The sequence below is a fragment of the Hyaena hyaena genome, unplaced genomic scaffold (assembly GCF_003009895.1).
Source record: "Hyaena hyaena isolate Hyena2069 unplaced genomic scaffold, ASM300989v1 scaffold_427, whole genome shotgun sequence".
Classification (NCBI taxonomy): domain Eukaryota; kingdom Metazoa; phylum Chordata; class Mammalia; order Carnivora; family Hyaenidae; genus Hyaena; species Hyaena hyaena.
In genome coordinates, this window is record NW_024081064.1 from 435,294 (window position 1) to 461,349 (window position 26,056).

At 66.7% G+C, this 26,056-nt stretch overlaps 1 protein-coding gene across 5 annotated transcripts in view; it reads left to right on the plus strand.

The window, feature by feature from the left end:
• The window catches only part of BEGAIN (brain enriched guanylate kinase associated), a 43,641-nt gene that overhangs the window by 8,988 nt on the left and 8,597 nt on the right, over positions 1 to 26,056 (plus strand). The window contains exons 1-3 of one of the 5 annotated variants that reach the window (XM_039252937.1): positions 6,528 to 6,556; positions 6,752 to 6,829; positions 8,090 to 8,118. In XM_039252937.1, coding sequence (XP_039108868.1) covers positions 8,105 to 8,118 — 14 coding nt within the window. In that variant the 5' untranslated portion in view covers positions 6,528 to 6,556; positions 6,752 to 6,829; positions 8,090 to 8,104. Of the gene's footprint in view, positions 1 to 6,527; positions 6,557 to 6,751; positions 6,830 to 7,496; positions 7,533 to 8,089; positions 8,119 to 23,794; positions 23,885 to 26,056 lie in introns of those variants that run through there. The other 4 variants (XM_039252935.1, XM_039252938.1, XM_039252936.1 and 1 more) reach the window with 4 other exon arrangements.

The window sequence follows — 26,056 nt, forward strand, 5'->3', positions numbered from 1 at the left end:
GAGAGGTTCCTTGGAAAACAAAATTCTGGGTGTTCTAACTCTTGATCCCAAGCCTCAGTGCACCCCCAGGAGGTTGCTCCCCATGTCCAGAGGAGGAAAGCGAGTCTCAGAGAGGTCATGCGGAGAAGCCAGGGTTGGGCCCAGGCAGCCTTGGCCTCCCCCTCCGCCCCCGCTCCATGGTGTTTCTGGCCCCCAGCGACCTGCCTTTTCCTCCCGGGGAGAGCCCAGAGCAGTGTGACTGCTAGGGAGTCCCGGGCACTCGAGGCCCCCCAGCCCTTGCCTCGGGGCCTGCTGGCTGCCGGTGGTGCCCTGGACAGGTCAGCCACCGCTCTGGACCTTGGTCTCCCCAGCCATGAAAAGGCAGGAATGCTCATGACTTCTCCCTTGTCACAGGGGAGGCGTCAACAGGCACCTGATAAGCACAGTGACCCGGCCCCCCCAAAGGGCCTGGCAATCTGGGACCCTTGGCCCGTGCCACTCTGAGCCCTGCACGCGGTGTAGCCCTCACCCCGGGGACACTGGGCCCCGGGGGAGCCCCAGGACATCCCGACCTCTGGAGGTTCTGTCTCAAGGCTCCTCATACATGCCTCCCAGGAGCGCCCGGCGGCCCAGGGCTACGGGGACCTGTCGGGGCCCAGCAGTGGGTGCCAGGAGGCAGGGCTCCATCCCGAGGCCCTGCGGGGTTCCCTCCCAAGGGAGGGGGCGGGGGGCATCGGCCCCACACAACCTCCCAACCTCCCACGCCCAGGGCCATACCCCGCGGTGAGCACCAGAAGCCCGGACCCCTCAGCTCCAGCCTCACATCAAAGACTCAGAATAGGCGGGTCAGAGACGGGCCGGGTCAGGCCTGCTTCCTAGACCAGGATCGGGCCCGGGGAACACAGCAGTCCCCGGTGTCCTCACCGGCGCGGGCGGGCGGGAGGAGCAGAGGTCACGGCTGCGGGTGCCCGGCACACGGTGGGAGTTCAGTCACCGGCGTGACGAGGGTGCTGAAGGCCCTGGTGGTGGTTCGTCGGACTGTGCCGCCTGCTGCCCTCCCAGCCTGGCCAGGCCTGCGCTTTGAAATCTCTTTTGTGAGGCCAGTGCCTGGAGCTTCACCATTAACACCTTCAGGGAGGGCGCTATGGGCCAGGGGAGGGCCCTGCCTCTGCCCCGTCTGCCTCTGTGGCCGTGGGTGGCCCCGGTCCCCTCCTTCATCGTCTAGCAAACAAGAAGCCACTGCGGAAGGTCTCTGAGACCTCTTATCCTCTCTGTCCACGGCCCAAACGACAGTGCGAATGACTTAGACCAGCCATTTCCTGTGGTCAGAAGACGGAGAGTGGGAGGGCCAGGGTCAGGGTCAGGGTCGGGGAAGGAGAGGCAGCCTGGGGGCTCTGAGGTAGCCCAGGTGGGGTGGTGACCAGGCCCCTGCTACCAGGCCTGGGAGTCCCCAGAGCCTGGCCCAGGGACTCTCCCACTGAGTGATGCAGACAAGTCATTCCAGCCTCCAGACCTCAGTCTCCCCAAGTTAAGCCTGCGGGTGAGTTAGGTGTGGAGGGGCGCCTCTCCCCAGCGGCCCCCCGCCCCGAGGCGCCTCTTTGGTGGGGGGTAACTTCTTCCCAGCTCCCCAACTGTTGCCACGTGGGAATGTGGGCCGGAGTTGCCAGATCTTGCAAATTTTCAGCAGAAGCCAAAAATATGGAATTTAAAATGTAAACTCTCCCAATTTTTAAATGTTGGCTCAAATGTTTTTTAAAAAATTTTTAAAACCTCTTGCAGGCCAAATACAACATGCTGGTAAGCCAGATTTAGCTCTGGGGGCCAGCTTGCAGCCGCGCAGGGCTCAGAACCAGAGGCCCTGCCTGAGGCGACACGGAGCCCAGCCGAGCGCGGGCAAGGTGGGAGTGGGGTGGGTCGCCCCGCCCAGGGCCAGGTCCTCCGGGATCCCGGGGACAGGGACCCTCCCAGCCCCATCTGGGGACAGCAGCGCCAAGCCGGGGCCTGAGTTCAGCTCCCCAACTTGCTGGGTGACCTCTGGGACGCGCTCACTCCTCTCCGCGCCGTCAGGCGAGGACAGGAGAGCGCGGATGACCCGCTGTGTGCCCAGCACAGGCCAGCCCTGAGGGGGATGCCGAGGGACACGGTCTGTGAGCGCCGCCCCCCCCCCCCCCCCCCCCCCCCCCCCCCCCCCCCCCCCCCCCCCCCCCCCCCCCCCCCCCCCCCCCCCCCCCCCCCCCCCCCCCCCCCCCCCCCCCCCCCCCCGGCTCCCGGAAACCCCCGCGCTCACCCGGCCTCCCTCGCCCCCTCCTCAGCGTCCCAGGCTGGCTCTGCCCCTCCCTGCGCCCTGACCTTGGAGAGCACCGCTCCTGCCCCACTCGCCCCTCCGGGGCCGCCTCTACGCCGGCCACTCCCACCCCCCCGCGCCCCGCCCCCCGCGCGGCCACCGCGGGGCCTGAGCCCCGCCCCCCATCTTCTCCCCACCCCCTTCCACCTGCTCGGCCCCTCCGGGCACCCCTCTGCCTCCGCCCCCCCACGCCCCGCAGGCCCGGGTTTGCGCCGGCGCCTCCGGGCTGGACTCCGAGCCCCGCACCCGCTCTTCCGTGCCCCCTCCTCACAGCGGCGTCACCGACAGTCCGCCGTCGGCCCCGCGGGGCTCCCCACCCGCTCGGGCTGGAAGTCCAAGTGCTGACCACGGCCCGCGGGACCCCCGCCCCTGCCCCCACTGCTGGCCAGATGCTCCCAGACTCCCCAGGCGCCCCACGCCCAGGGCCTGCTGTCCCCGCCAGCTCCCCAAGCTTGGCTCACACTTCACCTTGACCTCCGTCAGCCTTCAGCCTTCCCTTCCCAGCGGACGCGTCCCGTCAGACCCTGGGCCAGCTGGGGCGCTGCGTCGACCTCGCGAGTGATCCGCCTCGGGCGCGAATACCGGAGTGTCAGCCCCCGGAGGGTACAGACCTGCCTCTGGTTTGTTCTCTGCCGAATCCTCTAGAACAGGGCACGTGGTGAATGTTGAATAAAGAAGGGATGTGGAGTATCTTAGAAGACCGTCCACCCCAAATGATTAAAAGACTCTCCAGAGAAGCCCTGTCCCCAAGACAGTCCCTTCTACCTGGTCACCTTGTCGCTCCCGATGTCCTTTGAAATTTGTCCATCCTCCCTTGATGAGGGATGGGGCTCAGAGAGGTTGAGGGACTCGGCAGAGGTCACACAGCGGCATGGGAGGCCCAAGTCCTCAACGGGCGAGCCCTGTCTTGGCCACGCCTGGGGGGCGTACCCCCCGCACGGAGCCTCATGCTCTGGCCTCCACAATCTTCAGCTTGTGTGCCCCCCTGGAGGTGAAGTCAGGGAGCAGGAGGAAGGGGAGACAGAGGAAGCCAGAGCCCCGAGTGCATTTAAGGAAGCCCCGGGGTTGGGTCACTAGGGTCAGGGTCTGAGGGGCCACCTCCCAGCCCCAGGCAACGGGGGGGGCGGGGGGGCTGGCCCAGGGTCACAGGCTGAGTCGGAGGCAAAGCTGGGGCCCCAGAACCCAGGCTCCCTGTGTCCCAGGCCTGGGCCTCGGCACCAAGCCTGTCCCCAGACAGGGACTCCCTTGGCTTCTCTCTGTAGTTTCGGAAACAGAAGGATTTGGAGGGGGGGACGGTCCAGTGCAGGAGCCCCCCATGGCTGGTGGGGGAGGGGTGGGCAGGAGGACCCACACCCTCGGAGGGGCGCCCGGGGCCGGCCGGGCTCTGTGCAGCAGTGCCCTGGGGCTCCGGTGCCGCCCGCTTGGAGGTGGTGATGAATGATGGGGGGTGGGAGGGGGGCAGGAGAGCAGGAAGGAGCTCAGGGGGTGGCTGGGGATTGGGAGCAAACACACTGGTTTGGGCATCACCGCTTGACATTAGAGGCCCCTCTGCGCCACCCCCCTGGGGTTAGAGACACAGTGGCTGAAACCCAGGGGCCCTGCGGTAGGCACGTCGGTGGTGGGGCCGGGCAGGCGGGAGGAGGCGTGCAGAGACCCGTGTGAGGAGAGGGTCTTTGGTGGGCGAAGGCCTACTTCAGATGGGTGGTCAGAGAAGGAAGGCACTGGCCATGCAAGATCTGGGGCGGAGCCTTCCAGGTGGAGGAAAGAAATGCAAAGGCCCTGAGGCAGGAGCTGGCTGGGCGAGCTTGCTGGTCAGTGTGGTCTGCGTGTGCCAAGCAAGAGACGGCTCCGGGGCTGAGGTCAGAAGGTCAGGCAGACTTGCCTCTCTCCCTCACCTCCAGAGAGTGCCTACTGTGTGCCAGTCACCGTGCGCCGTGCCACTGGGAGGGTGGTGGCCATGGAAGGAACCACAGGCAAGCCGAAGGCCTCGTCTCCTGGACCGTCCGCTCTTGCATTTAAAATGGGGTTTGTGGGGCGCCTGGGTCGCTCAGTTATAAGTGTCTGACTCTGGCTCAGGTCATGATCTCGCGGTTTGTGAGTTCGAGCCCCGCATCAGGCTCAGCACTGATGGCTGAGAGCCTCGAGCCTGCTTCGGATTCTGTCTCCCTCTCTGTCTGCCCCTCCCCCGTTTACACTGTCTCTATCTCTCAAGTATAAATAAATATATTTGAAAAAATAAAAAATAAATAAATAAAATGGGGTTTGTGAGCCCACCTCGCGCGGCCACTCTGAGGAGTAAATGGGACTAATTTCTGGAATAGGGTGGAGGGGCCCGTTTCTGACCTGGGTGCCCCTCCGGAAGCTCAGACTGGTGCAGGGGGCTCGGAGTACGCCCGGGATGGGGAGGAGGGGCGTTCCAGGCTGGGGGCGGGCAGAGCAGCCCCAGGCAAGGGCGCAGAGCAGGTGGGCTGAGGCAAGGACGGGCGGCCCACGAACAGGGCTCAGGCCATGTTCTGGGGAAACGAAGGCGGCTGCCGGACTGGACCACCATGGGGGACAAGGGGAGAGTTTAGGACAGGCAATGGCAAGGTCACAGCCTGCTGCAGGAAGAGGCGTGGGGCCACGCCTGTGGGAGCACCTGGAGAAGGGCCGGGGGACCCCACTGGCCTGCAGATCCCTGGGGGGGCCCGAGGGGCCCTGAGGATATTTCCTGCCCCATCGTTTCACACTGGGGACCCTGGACGTCCCACAGTCCCCCATGCTCCTGGTCCCCAAGCATCCCTGCCCGCCTCCTCCCCCCAGCCCCCCAGGCAGGCCTCCGCTTACTTTGGGCGACTCTGAACAAGCCATTTTGTGCTCCGGCCTTGCTTTTCTGATCCATAGAAGGGGCATCTCAGGAAAATCCCCAGGTCTTGTGGTTATGAACTACGGAGTCAAGACCTGGACATGGACTTCTGGCCTCAATACCAAGACCGTTGCCAAGGCAGAGCCCCTCCCCACAGGCCAGCCTTGCTGCTCACCCCAGTCCCCAACCCCACACAGCGGTGACCACTGATCACATGTGCATCCGAAGCTTAGTGCAGGCTCCCAACCCCGGGCTGGCCCTGGGACACAGCTGGGAAAGGCTGCGCCCCAGGGAGCACACATCTGGTATCGAGGCCTCAACCAAACAACTCCTCCGGGTCTCCGTGGAGGACTGCCTGGAGGAGGCAACCTTTAAGGGTGAGGGCGCAAGCTCTGGGTCTGGGGAGAATTTGAAACATCGTGGAAGGGTCAGAGGCAGGCTTCAGGGTCTGGAATAGCAGAGTGAAGGAAGGGGCTGCCCAGGCTAGGCCCCCTCCTCTCTTTCCCTGCCAGCCTGCCCCCCCCCCACCCCACCACCCCACCACCCCACCACCGGGGCCACTCAGCAGCCTCTCCTAAGTGTCCCTTCTTGGGAAATTCCCAGACAAGACCTTTTAGAAGAGCTGAAACATTCAATATAAATAATTAATGCTGGATTTTTAAAATTAAATTTTAATACATTCTTATTAATTTAAGACAGACTCCCTGACAGGTCATTGACTGTGAGTGATTGAGGCAACTAGAGGCATATGAGGAGTGTCCCTAGCCTTTGGGGGGTTGGGGGGGAGCCCTCTGTGAAGGCCAGGTTCAAGGCCTGGCTGGGTTCATTTCTGGGCTTTGCTTGTCCCTGTCTGTAAAATGGGAGTGACTGCCTCCCCGTCACCCTGAGGAGCAAATGGGCAGCGCCATGAAGGGGGGCGGCGCGGCGGGCCTGGGGGTGGTGGCGCCTTTATTATCCTTGCGGTTCTGCTGAGAGGAGGGCTCCCTGTTTCTCAGCCATCAGACCCCAGAGCGCAGGGCTCACCTCATTGGCTGCCCCCTCCCACCGCAAGAACTTGGCCCAGAGCTAATGAACGTGGGGAAGAGCGTTGTGGTTGTGGACGAAGGAACGTCTGGACTTTTGGGGTTGGGTATGAACGCGGTTGGGGCTGACCCTGAGAAAGCCCGGCTCCTCCCACCCCTGCGCGGGGCCCTGTGGAGGCCAGGCCTGCTGGGTGCTGGGGGGGTGCCTTGGTGAAGGGACAGGGCGCCTGCCTGGAACTCGCAGCCAGAGGGAGGAGGCAGGAAAAGACTGGTGTAGGATCTAGGCATGCAGGGTCCGTGTTTATTGAGCGCCTGCTGTATGCCGGGATCTAGTGTGCGGAGTGCGGTGATGGGGACCTGGGAAAGGTGGGCCTGGGGTCGATGGGGGGCTTCGGGGGAGCCGTTGGCCCATCGGCCAATTCTTCGTCTTAGGGGAGGAGGGTCATTGCGAGGGGGTCTGGGCTCGTGGTCTCCGACAACTTTTCGAGTGAGGATTGTGTCTGGCGGCCAATCCGGGGCCCCTTGCGGATCCTTTCTTCTAAAATTCCTCCCCCCGCCCAGCCCCTCCGCAGCCTGCCGGTGCCGAAGGGCAGCAGAGCGCCTCGTCCGCCTCCCCCTGCCCCCAACCCCGGCTCGCAGGTGAGGAAACAGGCCGGCGGAGTCCCGGGAGGGCCTGCCGGAGCGCCCGGGGAGCTGGCGGCCGAGCCTGGCCGAGGCCCCCGGGCCGGGCCTCCTCGCTCGGCGCAGTCGGCCGGGCTGCGCCCTCGCCCGGCGGGGCGGTGGGGGAGGCGGCGTGGGGCCCGGACCGGAGCGGAGCGCGCTCCCGGCGGACGCGGCGGCGGCGCCCGGAGCGAGGGGCCGGGATGGGCAGTCATCAGTCTTCCCAGGTGTGTCGCGCGGTCCCTGGGCTCAGCCCCCCGTCCCCCCTTCGTGCCAGTCGCGGCACAGAAAGACGGGGGAAAGCCCCCGGGAGCGGCCTCTCCGGGCGACGGAGAGCCCGCCCCGCGCCCCCCGCTCCGCGCAGGAAGTGCGATCCCGCCCGGGCCGCTCGCGGTCCCCGTCGCTCGCCGGCGCCCGCAGGGTTAACGGCAGCGGGTGGGTCTCCGCGCCCGGCGCGCAGAGGGGCTGCCCGGCGGCGCGGGGTAGGCAGGGAGGGTCTCCAAGCCGCGCGCGGGCGGGTCTGCGCAAGCCCGGCAGGGAGCCCCGCCGGCGAGCCGGGCGCGCGGGGGTTAATCCCCCGGGCCCGGGAGGGGCGAGCCAGGCCCGGAACCCCAGGATCTGAGGGCAGCGGGGTCTCTGACTGAGGAGTCTGAGGTCCCAAATGCCATCCCCCTCGGATCGTGTGAGTGTCGGGTTCTGCAACCCCGTAGGGCTCCCAGTTCCCGGATTCGAACATTCTCCGACTCGGAGATTTCTGCGATTAAGGGCTCGGCTTCCTCCGGGAGGGAGCGCGGGGCTGGAAGGGTTAACGGGTGGGGCGGGGGTGGGGTGGGGGGGACGGTAAGCCGCGGGGGCCGCGGCCGCGGGAGAGTTAACGGGGCCGGGCCGGGGCCCCCCTTCTTCGGGCGAGAGCGGCATCGCCGCGGGCCGTGCCACCCCGAGTCCCCGGGCCGGCCCCTTCTCCTTCCTCTCTCCCCGGGGGGCGTAACTCGGTGCCGGGGCGCGCGGCGGCCCGGGCGGGCTCACCTGTTACTCGGCCGCGGCCCGGCACGCACCCCCTGAGTCCCGGGGACCGGGGGCCGGAGCAGGGGGCGCGCGGGCCGGGCTTGCCGCCGACCGAGCCGCGCGGGGCGCCCCGCCGCCGCGCCCGCCCGGGTGCCCGCGGTGCCCGGCTCCGCCCGGCGCGGCCGCCCAGCGCACGCCTCCCGCCTGCTGACCCTCTCGTTTGGTTTCTCGCAGGCCTCTGCCGCAGACATGGAGAAACTCAGGTGAGTGAGTGCGGCGCCCTCCGAGCCGCGGGGCCCGGGCGGGGCGGGGGCGCCCGGGGTGGGGGGCGCAGGGGGAGGACGCCGCCCGGGCCGCCTCGGAGGGGCCGGGGCGCCGGGGTGCGGTGCGTGAGTGCGTGCGGCGAGACGATGGGGAGCCCCGCGCGGGGGGTCCTCCTCCGGGCCGGGCCCGCCGCAGCTGGGGGGGGAGGGGGCGCGCCGCGAGGGCCTGCGCGGCCGCCCCCAACCCCCCCACCCGTGCCCCGCCCTGGACTCCGGACCGTCCCCTCCCCTCCCCACCCCCACCCCACCCCACGGGACCCTCCGGGTTTCCGCTCCTGCGGGTCGCGCCGGGTCCCCGCGCCGGCTGGTCCCCCCACCCCCTCTGACAGTTGCCGGGTTCTGAGCTTTTAAGTTTCCGCCTCGTGGGGGCGGGGGCGGGGATGGAGTCCTCGCGGCCGGCCGGGCGAGGCGGGCGCGTCTTGGAGCCATTTTGGGGGAATCCCGCGAGTCTGGGGAGAGTACCCCGCGGCCTCCCTCGAGGTGCCAAACTTTGAGCCTCCGTGGACTCCCGCGGGCTCCCTCCGCGGCGGGCAGGCCGCGGGCATCGGCCGATTTGAATATTCACGACTTCCTCCGCGACTTCCCTTGGCCACCCTGACCCCCACTTTGGGAACACCCCTCCTGTGTTTTCCTTCCGGAGTCTGAGCCGAGGCGCCGTGCGGGCAGCAGGCCCAGCTCTGGCCGCCAGGTCTGGGCCCCATCTCCAGGGTGCAGAGGGCCTCTCGACGTCCCCCCCTCCCCTCCCCTCCATCAGCTCCCCCTCCTCCCAAGGCCGGGATCGGCTTCCACGGGGACGCTCCATGTGGCCGGGACACCCGTTCCCTGAGGGTCGGGGACCTAAGGCTTGTTCCAGAACAGGCCCCTGGGACCAGAGCAGAGAGCCCCGGGGGCCTTCCGCGCGGACCCCTGGTGCCGCGGGCGGGAATGCCCAGGTGGCCGGGGACCGGATGCTCCGAGCGGGGCTGGAGTGCAGCCGTCTCTTCCCAGACCCACAGGGCAAGGACCGGCTTGTCCCGGGCTGGGAGGCGGGGCCCAATCTCTCAGGTTATAGGCGCGCAGACCCAAAATCTGAAGGTCAGCCAGGCCCGCCTTGTCACAGTCAAGGTCCAGGTTGGGCTGGGGAGGCCCAAGGGCCCACACTGGCTGTCATCTCACCGGTATCCCCAGCCGGGATGGGTTCCTCCTTAACCCAGCTGGGGCTTGAGAGAAAGGCAGCCTTCCCGGGGCACCCCAAGACCAGCTCCGGGGAGGGGGGGGTCCCTTCTGTGGTTCTCTCCCTCTCGCTCTCCATGCCCAGCCAAGGCTCGTGAGCACCCACCCCTGTGCGCCCGGCGGAGGGGGCAGAGACGTGGCCCAGCCTGGTTGGGGACACAGGTGAGCCACCTGGTCAGTGCTGCCTGAGATGCTGAGGGCATCAGGCCTGGCTTGGGCAGAGGGGCCGAGGGCTTTCCTGGGCTGAGTCCCAAAGGCCCAGCGGCAGTCGCCAGGGCCTGGGCTCCTGGGCGGCTCTGGGCCACCCCGGGCTTTCAGCAGAGGCAGAATTTGGGAGCTTGCGGGAATGGCGGTTCCCGTGGGGCCAGGACCCAACAGCATCCCAGAACTGGGGACGGTTCTACCCTCCTCTTCTCACCCCATTAGTGCTCTCAGAGCTGCGTCAAGGGCCCTTCCAGACCCTTCCTTCCCAGCAGGTGCAGGGGCTGTCCCTGTCCGGTCCTGCCCTGCAGTCGGTGCCGGGCATCCAGGACCGAGGGGCCCAGAGGGATGTAGGGAAGCTGGTCAGCAGGGGTAGGTCATGGGGCTTGGGGGCCCACAGATCCAAGTCTCCGGCCTCAGTTTTCCCATCTGTGAAGCGGACGTCCTAATCACCTGCACCTTGTAGGACTCTTGGGAGAACGATGTGCCCCCCCTGAGGCCCGACCCACAGGCCAGGTGGAGGCTCCCCGTGGGGCGTCCGGTCCCCACTGTGGCGGGAACCTCAGGCAGGAGAAGATGCATCTGTGGTCCAACTGAAGGCGTCCAGGGGACACTGTGCCCCCCCCCCCCCGCCCCTAAGGTGCAGTTTCTGCGCATTGCAAGCTGGGCCTGGGGACCTGAACGGAGCTCCTAGACGGCAGGCGCTTTGCCCCGTCCAACCACCCCCCACCCCCACCCCGGATGCCTGGAACCGAGCCTGGCTTGCGGGAGGGCCCAAGATATATGTGGGGGTGAGCCAGAGGACAGTGTCCCTCTGACCCTCAGCGGCCCACTTTGGGGGCAGGTGCACAGCAGGGCCCCCCTTGCCCCGGCCCCTCCGCTCACCACCCACCACGTCGAAGTCTCCCCTCTGGGGCCCAAACAAGCAGTCGCACCCGCCTGCCTTTGCCCGTGCTGTTCCCTCTGCCTAGAATGCCCTTCCACCCGCCTTCTCGTCCAAGGTGGCAGACTCTTCTCCCCGTCACCTGTCCTCTGTGGCTTGTGTGCGGCCCTTGCCCCTCACTGCCCAGCGGAGTCGCTCCCTTTCTGGGTACCACGTCCCGCGATGGGTGCTGAGACCGAGTGAGCCCGGGGCAGCCCTCCGCGCGGGCAAGGACAGAGGCCCATCAACAGGTCCTCCCAGGGGTCCCAGGCCAGGGTCACTGACTTGGGATATCAGGGAGGGCTTCCTGGAAGCAGGGACATCTGAGCAAAATCTCAAAGGATGAATAGGGATTTGCCAGGAGGATAACCCGGCAGGTCTTCCGAGAGGCGCAGAGGCCGCAGGGGCCTCGGAAGCGGGCGGGGGTGGGGAACGCAGGCCGACGGAGCGCCCTCCAGACGGGAGCCCCCTTCAGCAGAGCCTGAGTCTGACCCCCGCCCCGATTTTTCCAGCCCCGGCACCGGCAGGGCCTGCCCCCCCCCCGTGCCCCCCCAGGCCTGACCACCCCCCATCTGGCTTCCTGCGTGTCCCTGGCCTCGCTCGCTTAGCCTCCCTGCCTCCGACCGCTTGAGCGACTCTTCCAGGGACACTCAAACATTTGTGGCTCTTCGCGAGGCCGGCCGGCCATGTGCACAGCGCAGCTGCTAATCCCCGAATTAATCCGCGCCTCTGCTTTCCTGGGCACACGGTCCCTCTGCCTTCACCCCTGCCTCGGCCCCCTTGGTTGCTGCAGGCCTCTGGGCAAGCCCTCTCCCCTGCGTGGGCTCGCGCCCCTCTGTCGCGGAGGGAAAGTGGGTCAGCCGCCCGGGGCACCTGGGACGGGAAGGCTCCCCGGAAACGGAGCGCCCCCCGCCGCGCGGCCCCTCCCCGCCCAGAGCAGACCGGTTCCAAGTTGTGGCCTGTGGCGCGCGCGCGCGCGCGGGGAGAGGGAGCGGAGCCGGGGTTCCGGGGTCCGGACGACCGCCGCCCGGGTCAAGGACGCGACCGCTGCCAGCCCTCCAGGGGCGCTGCAAGCCCCTCCCCCCGCCCCCCAAGTCTCCAGGACCCTGGCTCTGTTTCATCCCTGGTTTGGCCACCTGAAAGCATCCCCAACCGACACAGCTTTGTTCCGCCCGCCAGAGCCTGGGGACACGGGGGCTCAGCCTGTGCGTTTTCAGGCCTCGCTTCACCCCAGCGTCGGTCCGCGGGGGGGGGGGAGGGCTGTCCTGTGACGTCACTGCGGTCACGCGGGCCGAGACCGCCGTGGGGCGAGGCGCGCGGACACTGCGGTCCGGGGGGCGGGGGCGGGGCGGGGGCACGTCCCCGGCGGACCTGCGGGAGCGCACGTGCCCCGGGAGGGGGCGCCCTGGGGCGCCCTGGTCACTGCCCGCCCCCTGGGAGGCCCTGCGTCTTGGCACCGGGCACCCCCCGCCCCATCGCTGCGCGCTGGGGTTTCCCCCGAGGTCAGTGCCGCGCGTCTTCCGTCGGGGTGTGTCCCGGGGCGTGCGGGTGTCCGGGGCCTCGCCAGTCACGCGCGTGCACATCGTGACCTCGCGCAGCCTGGGCACTTACGGCCGTGTAACCCGCCCTCTGAACGCGAGTTCTTCTACTGTCGAATGCTTTCAGGTTTTACTTTCTGATGGAAGCTTTTTGCGCAGGGACGCGCGCGTGTGCAGGCCTCCACTCCCTGGTCACTCGTGTCACTTGGGCTTGTGGTTTTGCCCGTGCCAGACACCGGGCCCGGCCCTGGGGGTGCCCTGGGAAAGCACCAGCCTGGCCTCCTGGGCATAGAGACACACACAGGGCGTGTCAGAGACGTCAGACCACACTGACCTCCTCTCCGGACAACCCCCTCGCTGGCTCCCCTTGCTCCTCCTGGCCTCCTTGCTGTTCCTGGAACACATCGGACAGGCTCCTGCCCCAGGGCCTTTGCACAGGCTGTTCCTCTCTACCCAGAATGTTCTTCCCCAGATATACACATGACTCCTGTCTCCTCTCCTTTCACATCTTTTAGAAATGTCATTGGGGTGGGGGGGGAGGGCTTTCCTCACCTTTTGACTCATTCCATGTATAATTTTAACCCCCCCACCCTGCCCTCTCTCTGCTCTGATTTTCCCTGCCACCCTGACTGCCACCTGACTAGCAATTTGCTTTATTTCTTTATCTTGTTTATTTGTCTGCCCCCAACCCCTGCCCAGAACAGCAGTCCCCTGCTGACCCCCGGTGCTGAGAACTGGCATGTAGTAATTACTCAGTAAATGCTTCTGACAGGGACCGTACTGTGGCAGGCAGTGAGGAGGGAGCCATTCCCCACCCTTCACGGTGCCCTAGAAAGGGGCCACCCCCTCTGCACCCCAGGAAGATCGCTGGGGAGCACACTTGGGTCCTCGCCCTGCTTCAGCCCTCAGGGAGTCATGTTTTTAAGTTTCTTTTTAGTGTTTATTTATTTTTGAGAGACAGGGAGACAGATGCAAGCAGGGGAGGGTCAGAGAGAGGGGGACACAGAATCTGAAACAGGCTCCAGGCTCCGAGCCGTCAGCACAGAGCCCGACGCGGGGCTCGAACCCACGAACCGCGAGATCATGACCTGAGCCGAAGTCAGCTGCCCAACCGACTGAGCCCCCCAGGCGCCCCAGGGAGCCATGTTTTTATTCATTCATTTTTTTAATTTTAAAAACTTTAAAACTTTACTTTATGGTTTATTTATTTATTTTGAGAGAGAGGAGGGGGGAGCACACGCACACAAGCGGGGGAGGGGCAGAGAGAAGGAGCGACAGAATCCCACCCGGGCTCCGTGCCATCGCAGAGCCTGATGCAGGGGCTCGAGCTCATGAACCGTGAGATCATGACCTGAGCTGAGATCAGGAATCAGATGCTTAACTGACTGCGCCGCTCAGGCTCTGGTGGAAGAGACGGTCTGGGATTTGGCGGGGGGGGGGGGGGGGGGGGGGGGGAGGGGGACCCTTGCTCAGAGAGGCGGCCGCTTGTCTGAAATGAGCAGGTGCAGAGTCGGGGCTCCTGGCCGGGGGACCAGCACGGGCTAAAGCCTGGGGGCAGGTGCGAGGGTGGCACGTGGGGGCGCCGCAGAGCTGGGGTGCTCTTCCTCGCACGGGGGCTGACCTCTGACCTTCCCGCCATTCTCGGCCTCCCGCCCTCACAGCCGAGGGGGACCACAGAGCTGGAGGGGGCTCTGGGGAAACTGAGGCCGGAGGCAGAAAGGGACAGCCTCCCCAAGCATCCAGACTGTGCCTAGTGGGAGGAGTCCTGTCCGTGTTTGGACCAAATGGTGCAGCCCCCCCCCCCCGCCGCGGATGCCGCCACACCCGTGGCTTCCCCTCTCCCGTCCGCGTCGCCTTCTCTGGGCCACCCCTGCGCCCTTCTTGAAGCCCTGAGCTGCGGGCGCACCTCTGACGGCTCCAGGCTCCCACAGGTCCCAGAAGACCCAAACTCCTGTGTGGCACCCAGGCCCCCTTGGCACAGCTGGGCACTCGGCGATGGCCTGTCCCGCCTCCCTCCACTTCCTCGTCGGGGACCCTTTCTCTCACCTGGGAATCTCCGCCTTGGCCCTGAGTTGTCACTGTTGATTTAATTTGTTCATCGATCGCATGCTTGACACACACTTATTGAGCACCTACTGTTTGCTAGAGGCTTTTGTAGGCAGTGGGGAGACAGCAGTGACCAAAAAAGCCCGCTAGTTAGAAGAGACAGAAAACTTGTCTCAGTAAATCTCACAGCAGCCTGTGCAGGGGGTCCAAAAACACCCCCAAAGCAGAAGGCAGTGAGTGCGGTGGGGGCGGCGGCACAGCCGGGGAGGGGCTTCCGGGAAGGCGACACCGGGGCGAAGGCCTGCGTGGGTGGGGACCACCGCGCGCGTTTGGGAGGGAGAGCTCCGGGCAGAGGGACGGCCGGTGGAAGGCGCAGAGGAGGGCGGCGCCCTGCGGCCACAGGCCCGGCCAGTGACGAGGGGGCCGGGGAGGTGAGGGGCACAGACGGACACTCGGGGTGCGTGGGGGCTGCCGAGGGCTTGCGAGCGGAGCCACGGCGTGGTCGGGTTTGTGTGGGGTGAGGGGGCAGAGCTGGGACACCAGGCCGGGGTCCCCCGATGGGCCGGTGGGGGGGGTGAGGGGAGGAGGGCGTGGGGGACACCTGCTGCCTGTCGGGCCTGACAAAGGACGGAGCTGCTGTCCCTGGACATGGGGCCAGTTTAGGGGGACGAGCAGTTCTGGGGTTCCCAGGCGGCTGTTCCCCGCGGGCCTGGGGCGCCCCTGCGGCACACCTGCTTCTGGGGGCATCCCTGCTCTCTGGGCACGGTGGGCATGCAGTAGGTGCTACTGAGGGCTGGGGGAGTGACTGGCGTTGTGCTCGAGGCCACCAGCTCATGAAGAGGTTTTCTGGAGACTGGCCACCAGCTGGAACCCACTTGATGCCTTCAGGATTACTGTTGGGTTTTCTTGTCCCTTCCCTCCAGAACCCCTGCTCTCCAGCTTTGGTCTCCTGCACCCCACCCAGCAGGCCCAGTCCCTCCCTAAGTGGGGTCTGCCAAGGCTCTCTGCCCTGCTTCTAAACCTGACCCTAGTGGAGAAGACTTACAGGCTAATTCTTACTATGATGTGAATGACTACCTTGCTTTGATGTCTCTCTTTGGAATTCAGGGTACTACAAAGAGACCCTCCACACAGATTGCTCTCTCTCCTTCTGCCCTGCCCTTCAAAGTCTTCTTCCTCACAGCACATCTGAGTTCCTACTCTGGAAAGCCTCCCTGATGAAGTATGTGATTAAGAAGGTAGACTCGCCTGGGGTTTGAATCCCAGGTCTTTCACTTACTGGCTGTGTGGCCTTACACAGGTTTCTGAACCTCTCTGATTCTCAGTTTCTGCACCTGTAAAGTGGACATAATAATAATAGCACCTACGTTGGAAGGTTGTTTTGAGGATTAAATCGTTACCGTGGATCCTGGCACATGGTTAGTGCTCTGGGTTAACGGCCTGCCCCTCTTTCAGACAGGGACAGTCGGGCCCCTAACTGTCCTGTTTCGCCAGCCGTCATGCCGGTGACATTGTTCCCACGGTGGAGAAGAGGACCCGGCCGAGTGAGCAGGGGAGGTGGCCGGCCGCCCTAGGTTGAGTCGGGATCATGAGGGAATCCCAGAGTCGGGCGGGGGGGCCGGCTCTGCTGCGCCCCAGACTGTGTGTGCTGTTCGGGGGGGCACCTCACCAGCCTGGGGGCCGGCTCGCGTTTTAGCCTGGATGCTTGCCCTCTCCGGGCCCCTGCGCGCAGCGGGCATGGTGGCGCCCCCTCCGCGGCCTCTCCCCTCGCCCCCTCTCCCCGTCCCTCCGCGGCCTCTCCCTCACCTCCCCCTGCCCCGTCCCTCCGCGGCCCCCAAGGCCCAGGGGAGTCAGGGAGCTGCGGCGGGGCAGCAGTGGGGCGTCAGTCTTGACGGAGTCGCCGCTCCGGAGTCGGGGCGTGTGGCCGCGGCAGGACGTGGGGCCAGGCCCTCCGGGGACTCAGCCCCTCTTCCCACGACCCTCGTGGCCAACAGTGTGGCCGGTGTGGTGCGTCCGTGTCCAGCGTGTCCCGGAGGACAGGGTGAAGGCCGGGGCTGCGCTGAGGCTTGGAGGGGCCGCCCCGGCGCGGAGGCCCTCCTGGGACGGGTCTGACCCTGCCCTGTGCTTACCGCCCGTCACCAGCCGGGCGCCCTTGAAAGAGGCCCTTGTCCCCGGGCCCCGACTCCTTTCTCCACTGGGCACCCCCCCCCCACACACACACACCCAGGGCGGCGAGGGCTCAGTGAGGAAACGCCGGGGGCACGCAGCAGGTGCCCCTGGGGGACTGCGTGACTGCAGGGATGATCTCAGGAGAAGTTGCCGGGAGAAGGTCCCCGCGGCCACAGTGCCCCTGGGGCCCCGATTCCATGTGAGGAAACTGCAGGCCAGACGGCGGCCACCTGGTGCCGTGGCTCAGATGCCCCACCCGGCCCTGGTCCTTCGCTTCCAGGCTGCGTCTGGCCCTTGGCACGTCTCACGTGGGTGTGGAGAGGTGCGGGGGCAGACGGGGAGGGGAGGGTGGGGCGGGGGCGGCCTGGCAGACTTAGGGGGGTGTGGAAGGGCGCCGCGCTGGGGCCGGCCGCCCAGAGCCCCTGTCCAGGGCCCCCGAGAAGCCTCCTGCAGCCCTGACCACCTTCACGAAGCCCAGAAAACAGGCCGGTTACAGCGGCCCGTGTCTGCAGGGGAGAGGCGGCCGGTGGGGTGGGCGTGGGCTCCCTGGTGGGCAGTGACGGACCTGACCGTCGGTGCTGAATGGCGGCGCCTTCCCACCTAGGCTCCCGGCGGGGTGGCGGGTGCTGGGAGGCTAATCCGGGAGCCCTTCGTCGGCCACGGGCTGACCCCCTGGTCGTTCCAGGGAGCCCCCTGAATGCAGGCTTTGAGTGGAGGGTGGGTGTGGCCTTGGGGCAGGGGGGCGTCTAGGGCCACGGCGTGCATAGCCCTGTCTTCTGGGTCTCCCAGCCTAGATGGGGAGGCGACAGAAGAGTGGGAGACCAGCAGTGGCCAGCAGGGGGTGGGAAAGCGGGGGGCGGGCAGGGGTGCCCGAGGAGCGCCTACATAGCCAGGGGTTCCGGGGGCTTCCTGGGGCCCACTGTGTGGTTTGTACCCCCCCCCCCGCCCCTGCACAGCCTCCTCCGGGCTCCCCACCAGAGGGACGGCCCAGGCCCAGGCCTGCTGCCAGTCGTCCTGTCTGAAGCGTGTCCGGCTCCGGTGCCCCGCGGAAAAGGACCGGAGACTCGGCCTGCACTTACTGCACTTGGCCTTTGCCCACTTCTCACCGGCGCCACCTCGTCTGCCCTGGCCCCCCAGGCCTGGGTGCAGGCCCGCCCACCTCCAGGATGCACATGCACCCCCACCCCGCCCGGCTGTTCTCACCTCCGGACCTTCGAGAGGGCGGTGCTTGCGGGAGGCCGGGGGGTCCGCCGTGCCTCTGGCTGCCCAGCGCTCGGGTCCCGTGAGGACTGAAAGGGACGGGTGGGCGTTGGTCCCGCAGGCGGAGAGTGAGGGCAGACGGCGTTCCCCCGAGCAGAGAAGGGGCGAGTACCGGGAGGCTCAGTGGGGGCTGTTCTCCGAGTGGGAAACGTAACTCCCTGGCACGCAGGAGAGAACGATCCGGAAACGAGGGGGAAGTTGGTGGTTTGGGAGCCGCGCCCGGAGTGGGTGGAGGGCTGCCTGGCGGGTTGTCTGTAGTAACAGGCGGGCGGCGCCGTGTGCCCGGGCAGACGCCGGTAGGTGGGCACACCTGGTGGTGACATCTGGGGAAGTCCCCCTTGGGGCGGCTCTATTTCCTCCGCGGAGAAAGAGGCGAGGTCATGGGCTGTGAGTGGGGCTGGGGGAGGAGGTGTGGGGCGGCTGAGCAGAGAGAAGGGTGTGAAGCCACTTCCCAGGCGGGGGGCGAACAGGGATGGTGACAAGACCCCAGGTCATTCTGCGGGATGAGCAGAAAGTGAGGCCGGTCACTCCGCTGTGTGACTTCCTGCTGCCCGTGGGGAGGGGTCCTGACCAGGTTGGGGTTTGGCCCCCGTGCAGTGAAGGGAGAGACAGGGAGGGACGTGGAGGGTGGCGCGGGGACAAAGTGGGTGAGGGACACGAGAAGCGGGTAGTGGAGGGAGGGAGGGCGTCCCGGTGGTGAACTGGGTGTCGGAAGTGGGATGGCTGAAAGGGGCCGGCGTGGGTGAAGGCAAGTGGGGCGACCCAGTGGGTGTGGGAGCTGGGCCGGGGCCTCCCTCCCACGGTGTCCCCCCCTCACCCCCTGGCCATTGTCACAGCTAGGGTTTGTTCTGCACTTCGGCGTGCCAGGCGCGTCCCCCACCGCTGACTGTCCCCTGTCCCAGCTAGCCTCACCTCCAGAGGCCCACAGACCTCTGTCCACAGCCTCTCCAGAGGCCCTGGGCTGGAAGGGGTCCACAGAGCCCCACGCTGGGCATCGGGGCACCTGGGTTTGGCTCCCCGTGACATTCAGGTCAGGTGGCACTCAGGGCCAGGCTCTTTGTTTGCCACCCAGTGTGGGATGATGAGGACCAGTGTGGACAGCAGTGGCCATGATGTGCAGTGAGTGGGGACTGAGGGGGGACTGAGGGCTGGTAACCAGGCCTCCTCAGAGCCCTGCTGTTTATCTCTTCCTCTCTGGGGACCAGAGTCCTCGGGCTTTCTCCCGGTGGGAGCTCAGGGCCACTGTGCTGTCCCGAAACCCAGGCTGTGCCTGGAGGCCATGGACATCTGCAGCATGTGGCCATTGGGCCCTGCCTTGCACCAGGCCCCGCACCAGGCTCTGGAACCCTGAGGAGGAGGGGCAGACTCAGCCCCTGGACCCCAACAACACCCCCTGCATGGAAGGCTGAGAACAGGATAGCGAAGAGGGCTTCTGACCCAGTGTCCAGGAGGGCTTCCTGGAGGAGGTGAATAGACTGAACCAAAGAGCAGGGAAGGGATGTGCTGAGCAGGAAGGGCAGCAGACACAAAGGCTCAGGGGTGACCCTGCAGCTGCTCTGTGCCCTTGCCCGGCGGGTCACCCGGCGGGCCCCAGCCCTGGGCACCCCTGGGTCTGCCCAGCCGGCAGGGGTTCACTAGGCCACAGGGCTGCCCGCTCCCAGCACGTGGCTCTGCCCTGGCAGAGGGAGGGGGCAGGACAGGGCTGCAGCCACCTGATAACGTGAGGAGGCCGAGCGTTCTGCCTCGTCTCCGACTCCGGGCAGGAGAGAGCAGTGGCACGGCCACGTCCCCAGGGCCACGGGGAAGCAGGGAGGACGGTTCCACTAGATGACCTTGGTCGAGGACCCAGCAGACAGTAGGACCGGGCAGGTGTTGAGCTCCAGGAGTCCCTACCCCTCCTAGCTTGAGTCAGTGACCCCGCCTGGCCGGGGGCCCCCAGCTCAGTGCAGTGACAGTCCCTTCCCAGAACGCATGCTTCGGCGCCCCCAGGCACCTGAACACGTGACCTTCCCCAGGACTTTTGCACAACAGCTTGGTGGCCGTGGTGACAGCCTGGCCTAGGGTCCCCGTCTCCTTGCCCGTGGTGCTGCTGCTGACCTTGCTGCAGAGGTCAGCTTTGGGCCGCCTGGGGGCTGGGCGGTCAGAGTGCCCGAACTCTCTTCCTCCGGGGAGAGGTCAAGGACCCAAGAGGAGGCCAGATGGCCTGCCCCGTGGGGCTCCAGGCCCACCCACCTGCCCTTGACCTGCTCAGGTCGCCTCACCTCTTGGGCTCCAGCTCCCGCCTCCATCAGGCTGGCCACGGTCGGCCCTCCCAGGCCCTCACGGGGGGACGGCTGTGCCCAGTCGTGGTCACGCCGGAGGGGAGGTGATTCAATGAAAAATATAGAGTTCTGCAGTTTGCATTAAAGTCTGTCATCTCAAGCTTGGGGCAAGAGCAGTTGGCCTGGCGTTGAACCCCAGCATGGCTGTGTGACCGCAGAGGTACCCTGTGCCTCTCATGAATCTGTTTCCCCGTCTGTAAAAGGGGCGCGGTGCACACCTCCCTTACAGTCTGAGGGGGGGTCTGGGACGAGATGGACAGGTTTGTGCGTGCACCTGGGGCAGGGCGGGCCCTCGAGGCTCTGGGGGTGCCGGCCGCCCCAGCCAGAGTGGGGTCCCCCTGGGACAGGGAGGGTGGAATTGGCAAGGCGACCATCGAGGTCAAGGGGAACAGAGGAAAGGCTCTTCTGTGACAGGCAGAAAAGTGGTGGCTGTTGAGCGTGGGCACAGGCTGGGCACACAGGGTCCCAGATGTGGGAGAGGGGACTCTGGGGTCCCAGGGGCACCATCTCCAGCTTCTCCTGTGAAAGGCACATGGCACAAAGCCTCCTTCAGGGACCCGCCCCGGGGTCCATGCGGGACACCCCGAGTTTCACACACGGGCGCAAGGCCTCTGTGGGAAAGGGCTGGGCTGGGCGCTAAAGCCGGTAGGGGAGCAAGGGACGCTGGTCCCACAGGCCGGCCGGCTGGTAACCAGAACCAGACAGAGCAGGGAGGGCAGGCTGTCCCAGGGTGCAGGGGAGAGGAGGGGCGGGCTTGGAAAGAGAGAATGTCCCTGCCCGAGGGACCAGCAAGGACGAAGGCCCTGAGGCAGGAAGGAAGGGGCTCTGGCTGATGCTTGGCCAGAGGAGTGAGGGACCAGGCAGGGGTGCGTCCTGGGGGGCAGGGACTTGGGGTGCAGTCATGGGGAATTTTGACCAGAGGCGGTGCCGGGTGCAGCCAGGTTTCCTGCTGAGCCATCTGGCTGCAGCGGGGAGGTGGGCACACAGGGGGCAGGCGGGGAGCGAGAGCCCCAGGCACCCTTGCTCAGAGACACGCAGGGGGCCGACTCGTCCCCTGTAACACCCGGGCTGGGTGCTGGGTGGTGACTGATCCATGCCGGGGCCAGCTGGGGTGGCCAGGGTGTCGGGGTCCCCACCGCCGGGCCCCGGGTGTGGAGGAGTTAAACCAGAGCAGGAGGGAGTCAGTGCGATCCTGGCAGAGGGGATCCGGGGACAAAGTCACCAAGACGAGAAGCTCCTGCAGCATGTGAGCGGCCTGGCGCTGCCGGAGCGTGACTGTCGGGTGGGGCCTGAACACTCCGAGCCCAGAAGACAGGCTGTCCTGGGGGGGTGGGGAGGGGCGCTGCGGGGACACAGGGACCCAAAGGCTCGCGGCATCTGGGAGCCGGCAAGGCTGTGACTCATGCAGCCACAGCGCCCTCCGTCAGCCTCCGCCCAGCCCCACTTCAGCACCATGGACCTCAGCCCACGGAGGGGGGTGCCGCGGGCCCACCAGGGCGCACCTGACCTTGTCAGCACCGCTGAGCAGGGGAGGGTTTTCCCCCAGCACCCAGAGCTCCCGGAGCCCTTGTGCCCCTCCCCCGCCTCTCCCTTCCCCCCCCCCGCCTTTCCCTTCCCACCCCCCATGCCTGGCTCAGCACTCGGTGCCATGGACATCAAGGGGAACAGAGAGGGCAGACAGCCCGGGCCGGGGTCCCAGGTGGCCCTGAGTGACAGCGGAGGGCATCTGGAGGCAATCTCAGCCTGAGTGGCAGGTGAGGAGAGAGACGGAACCTTCTTCGAGAAGGAACGAAGAAAGGCTTCCCAGAAGAGGTCGCGTCTGCACAGAGAAAGCCCCACAAGAGAGAACAGACCTGGGGACTCAGGGAGGGAAGCGAGGGCGTTCAGCGGGCAGCTGCCGGGGTGTGGCTGCGAGCGTGGCCACCTCGGGGGGAGTCCGGCAAATGGGGAGGAGGAAGGGGGCCTGGTGTGCTGGGCTCCCGTGTGGCCGGGCGTGGCCCTGGCCCCCTTCGTCCCCTCCCTCCACTCTGGACCTGTGGCCGCAGCCACCGGCATCTGTATGATGGGGGTGACGGCCGTGCCCCGCCCAGAGCACCAGGTGCCCAGGCCAGTCAGCCACCTGCTAACATCCTGCCCCGGCCAGCACCCCCAGGGCCCAGGTTGCCCCCCAGGCCCATCTCATCTTGAGAGACACACGGGGACAGGGAGCGGCTCTTCCCCCCGTGGGGACACGGCATCCGTGAGGGCCGCCAGGCCAGCTCCGTCCATCTGTCCGCCCAGCGGGCCCCGGGCCCTTCTGCCAGCAAGGGCGGGAAGGCGGCCTCATGTGCCGGCTAGGCGCGACGCCGTGTCTGGCCCTTCCCCGGGCCGAGGCTCTGCCATGCCGGCTGTGCCATCTTGGGAGAGTTGCTCAGCCTCTCTGGACTCCCATTTTCTCAACTCTAGGAAGGGGGCACTCGTCGGCCACAGGCCTCAAATGGGCAGTTGTGTCGGAACAAGAGTGGCTTGTCAGCAAAAAATGCCTTGGGCGTGACCAGAGGCAGAGTCTGGGTCAGGTCACAGCCACGCCCCCTGCTCTCTGGGCCTTGGTTTCCCCCAGGCTCCAGCCTCCCTCTACTCCTCTGAAAACTCCCCTGCGAGGAGCCCCCCGTGGATTTGCTGGGCTCAGTCGAGGCACCCAGGGCAGACCAGAAGATTCTGGGTGCTCCCTAGGGTGCTGCCCCCACTGCCCCCGCTCTGTTCGCTCAGTAGCACAGGGTCATTGGCCAAGAGCAGAGGCCGGGGCTGCAATTTCAAAGTCGAGTCCACCCTGACACCAAGCCCATGCCCCGCCCACCGCCCCTCCTCTGCAGCGGGCTGGGGCCCCAGGGCCAAGGGCAGCCCATCCGACAGATGAGGAAACAGGGGCTTATGGAGGTGGTGACCCGTGCACAGCACACAGCCCGGGGCTGTGAGCTTCCCTTCCTTCCACCTCAGCCCATCGAGTCCGCGTTTAAAATCCTTGCAAAATTTTATCCTTCGTAAATCTTTCTCTGCTTTTCCATCCTCACTATAAATCTAGGAAACTGTTAGGAGAAAAATTCCGAATTACCCAGAATCCCACCACCCACCTATAACAACGTTAACATTTCATTTCCTACCTTACTTTCCGAGGCTGTTGGTATACAGATATTTTTAAATGGGATTATGCTGCTCTTTCGCTTAACACCCGCGTCTCTAAACATTTTGTTTGGAAGCCTGATTCTGGGGCTGCTTCCTTTTCTCAGATCTCTGCTTTGGCTCTGGGGCCGTCAAGGCCACCAGAGCATGACAGGTGGGGGGAGGGAGGGGCTCTGGTGAATATCGCGTGGCCCCCAGCCGGGTGGCCCCTAGCAGGCCAGGCGGACCAGGGCCCCTCTCCCAGCCGCCCGGCAGATTCTGATCCCCTCCGGCCCACCTGCTGCTGGGTCCAGACAGAGGCAGAGTGGGGTGAGAAGGGGTCCCAGGGAGGGTGAGGGGGGCCCTGCTCTGGACCCCCAACTTCTGCCAGGTCCCTCAGCCCCCGAGATGCCCCCCCTCCGTCTGTACACAGGAGCGCATCACACTGTCCCTCCTCTGTCCTTGTCTCCGGGGATCTCCAGCCAGTGGGTCCCGCCCGGCGGGAGCCCAGAACCGCAGGCACCCTGCCTGCCCCCCGTGACTCTCTGAAGCCGAGACCCTGAGGCAGGCTTGCGGGTGGGGACCCCACCACTGGTAGGACACAGGGCCACCGCCGAGCTCAGGCGGGGGGGGCCGGCAGCCCCCACGCCCGCCCGTCCCCACAGCCCCTCCCTGACACCTTGCTGATACTGAGGAGTTTTCCTGCCCGGTGGGGTGGGGGGCGGGCCCACAGCTCCGTGTCTGTGCCCACAGGGGGCCTGGCGTGGCCCCACCCCCACGCTGAGTGGCTCTGTCCTCTTCGCCCACAGGCTGCGCAGCCCCTGGGTGCCTTCGTGCCTCGGGCAGCCCCGCATCCTGCAGGGCCGGCTGGCCAGGCCCTCGGCCTCGCTCTGGGACAGGTAACACACCTGTTGTCTCCCCGGCTCCTCGGTGTCTCTGCGTCTGTCCCCAGACATCCCTCCCGTGTCTGCGTCCGCGCGCCCCAGGCAGAAGGGGAACCAGCACGTCCTCACCACACTGTCCCAGGCCACCCGTCTTAGAGGCGACACCCCGAGTCCCCGCATCCCACGCCCCCGGCCCCAGCTGAGCGCTCCATCCTTGGGCTCAGGCCTCCCCCGAGTGTCCAGGAAGGGCTCCCGGTGGAAGGCGGGTGGGGACTGCACCGAGCTCATCACTCCTCCCTGCGAGGCCAGAAGGCACTTCCGGACCTCCCGTGGGCCAGGGGGAGGGGGGCAGGAACCCCACTCACCCGCCACACCCTGTCCGGTCAGGTGCGTGCCCTGATTCAGTTCACCGACATGCCGGTCAGAGCGGGGCGACCTCACCAGGCTCCTGTCTGAATAGGGTTTTCTGAGCTCCCAGCCTAGGGAGAGTGGCCCTTACCCGGGGTCACAGCACTGGCCGGTCTGGTCACAAAGGGCTTCCACACCCTCCCTGTGCACCTGCTGAGGGGCTGCTTCTAGACGCCAGGGCCTCCTAAACCAGCTTTCTGCTCAGGGGGAAGCAGAGGCCACTGAACCTGGGCCCCCAGCAAGCCCCCAGATTCCTCAGGGGCCCTGAGCAACCCCTCAGATTCCCCCGGGGCCCCTGGCAACCCCCCCAGTTTCCCCCGGGTCCCCCAGCAACCACCCAGGTTTTCCTGGGGCCCCCAGCAACCCCCCAGGTTCCCCTCTGAGGCCCCCAGCAAACCCCCCCCAGGTTTTCCCAGGGCCCCCAGCAATCCCCCAGATTCCCCCGGGGCCCCCAGCAGCCCCCCAAGTTCCCCTGGGGCCCCCAGCTTTCCAGTAGCCTGGAAGCCCCCCCACACACGGTACTCGTCCCTGGCACCGTCTCCTGCTGCTTCCGATGGCCCGGGGTAGCGCGCGAGGACCACCGTGACAGCCCTGGTGCCCCTTGTGCGGGTGCACACATGCCTGCATCACAGACGTGGAGACTGAGGCGGGGGCCAGGCAGGGCTCGGGTCAGTGCCCCAAGGGGAGGGGGAGGCATTGGCAGCGATGGTGCCCAGACCCCAGCACGCCCCGCCCAGCACCTTCTTGGACCAGGCTGAGGAGGGGACATGCCCAAAGCTTCCGAGTAGCTCATCACCGGGACTTGGTGACCAGCTTTGAGGGGCGAGGGGCGAGGAGGGGGTCCCTGTGGCCTCTTGGAGTCTGACTGGGGGACTGAGGGTGGCTATGCCTTTCTCCCGGGTGGGGAGCGCAGAGGGCGGGGGGGGCGGGTCAGCATTGAACGCCCTGCGTGTGAGGGGGGCCACAGGGTGGAGAGGCCAGTGGACGGCTGGACGTGGGGCGATGGAGCAGAGAGAGGCCTGGGCTGGAGACGGAAGCAAGGGGCAAGGGAGCTCCCTGCGTGGCCTGGGGGGAAGGGGTTCGGCCTGCAGTGTGCAGGGAGGGGCGGGGTGCTGACCGGGGACCTGACCATCAGCCTGGGCAAAGCCAAGTTGTGTGCAGACTCGACAGGCGGAGCGGCAGGGGTGCGGGGACAGGTGAGGTGGGCTCCCGTGGCCCGCCCCCGTGTCTGCTGTGACTTCAGGTCACAAGTGTGTCCGGGGTGGGGCAAGGAGGGGCGAGAGTCAGGGGCTGGGGACACTGGGGGACCGGGACTTGGCCCGGGGAAGGCTCTGGGGTGGGTAGGGGTATGTGGGGGCCAGGGGGCCAGAGCCGCCCCAGCAGATCTGCAAGGCTGGCGGGTGCCGGGGTGAAGCGGGGCAGGCGGGCCAGCTCGGGGGGGTTGCCTGGTGGAGGGGGGCCCTCGGCAGGGGCCCACGTCACAGTCCTGTCGCCCACGTGCCTCGCTGAGGAGCCTGTTCCGTGTTCACCGTGTGCCTCTCTCCAGACTATGGGCTCCGTGGGGTTTGTCCTGCCCGCTGCTGCAGGGAAGGGGTCAGGCGTGGACGGACAGTGCTCTCAGCTCTTCCCGAGGGTGCGGACCCCACCCGAACCCTGTGACAGAGGGCTGTGGGTAGATCGGCAGCTCCCCCCACCCCAGCCCCACCCAGGGCAGCTGATTTCAGGGGCTACTGCCCCACCCCTCCCCGACACTGTGCCTGCAGGGGGCCTGGCTGCCAT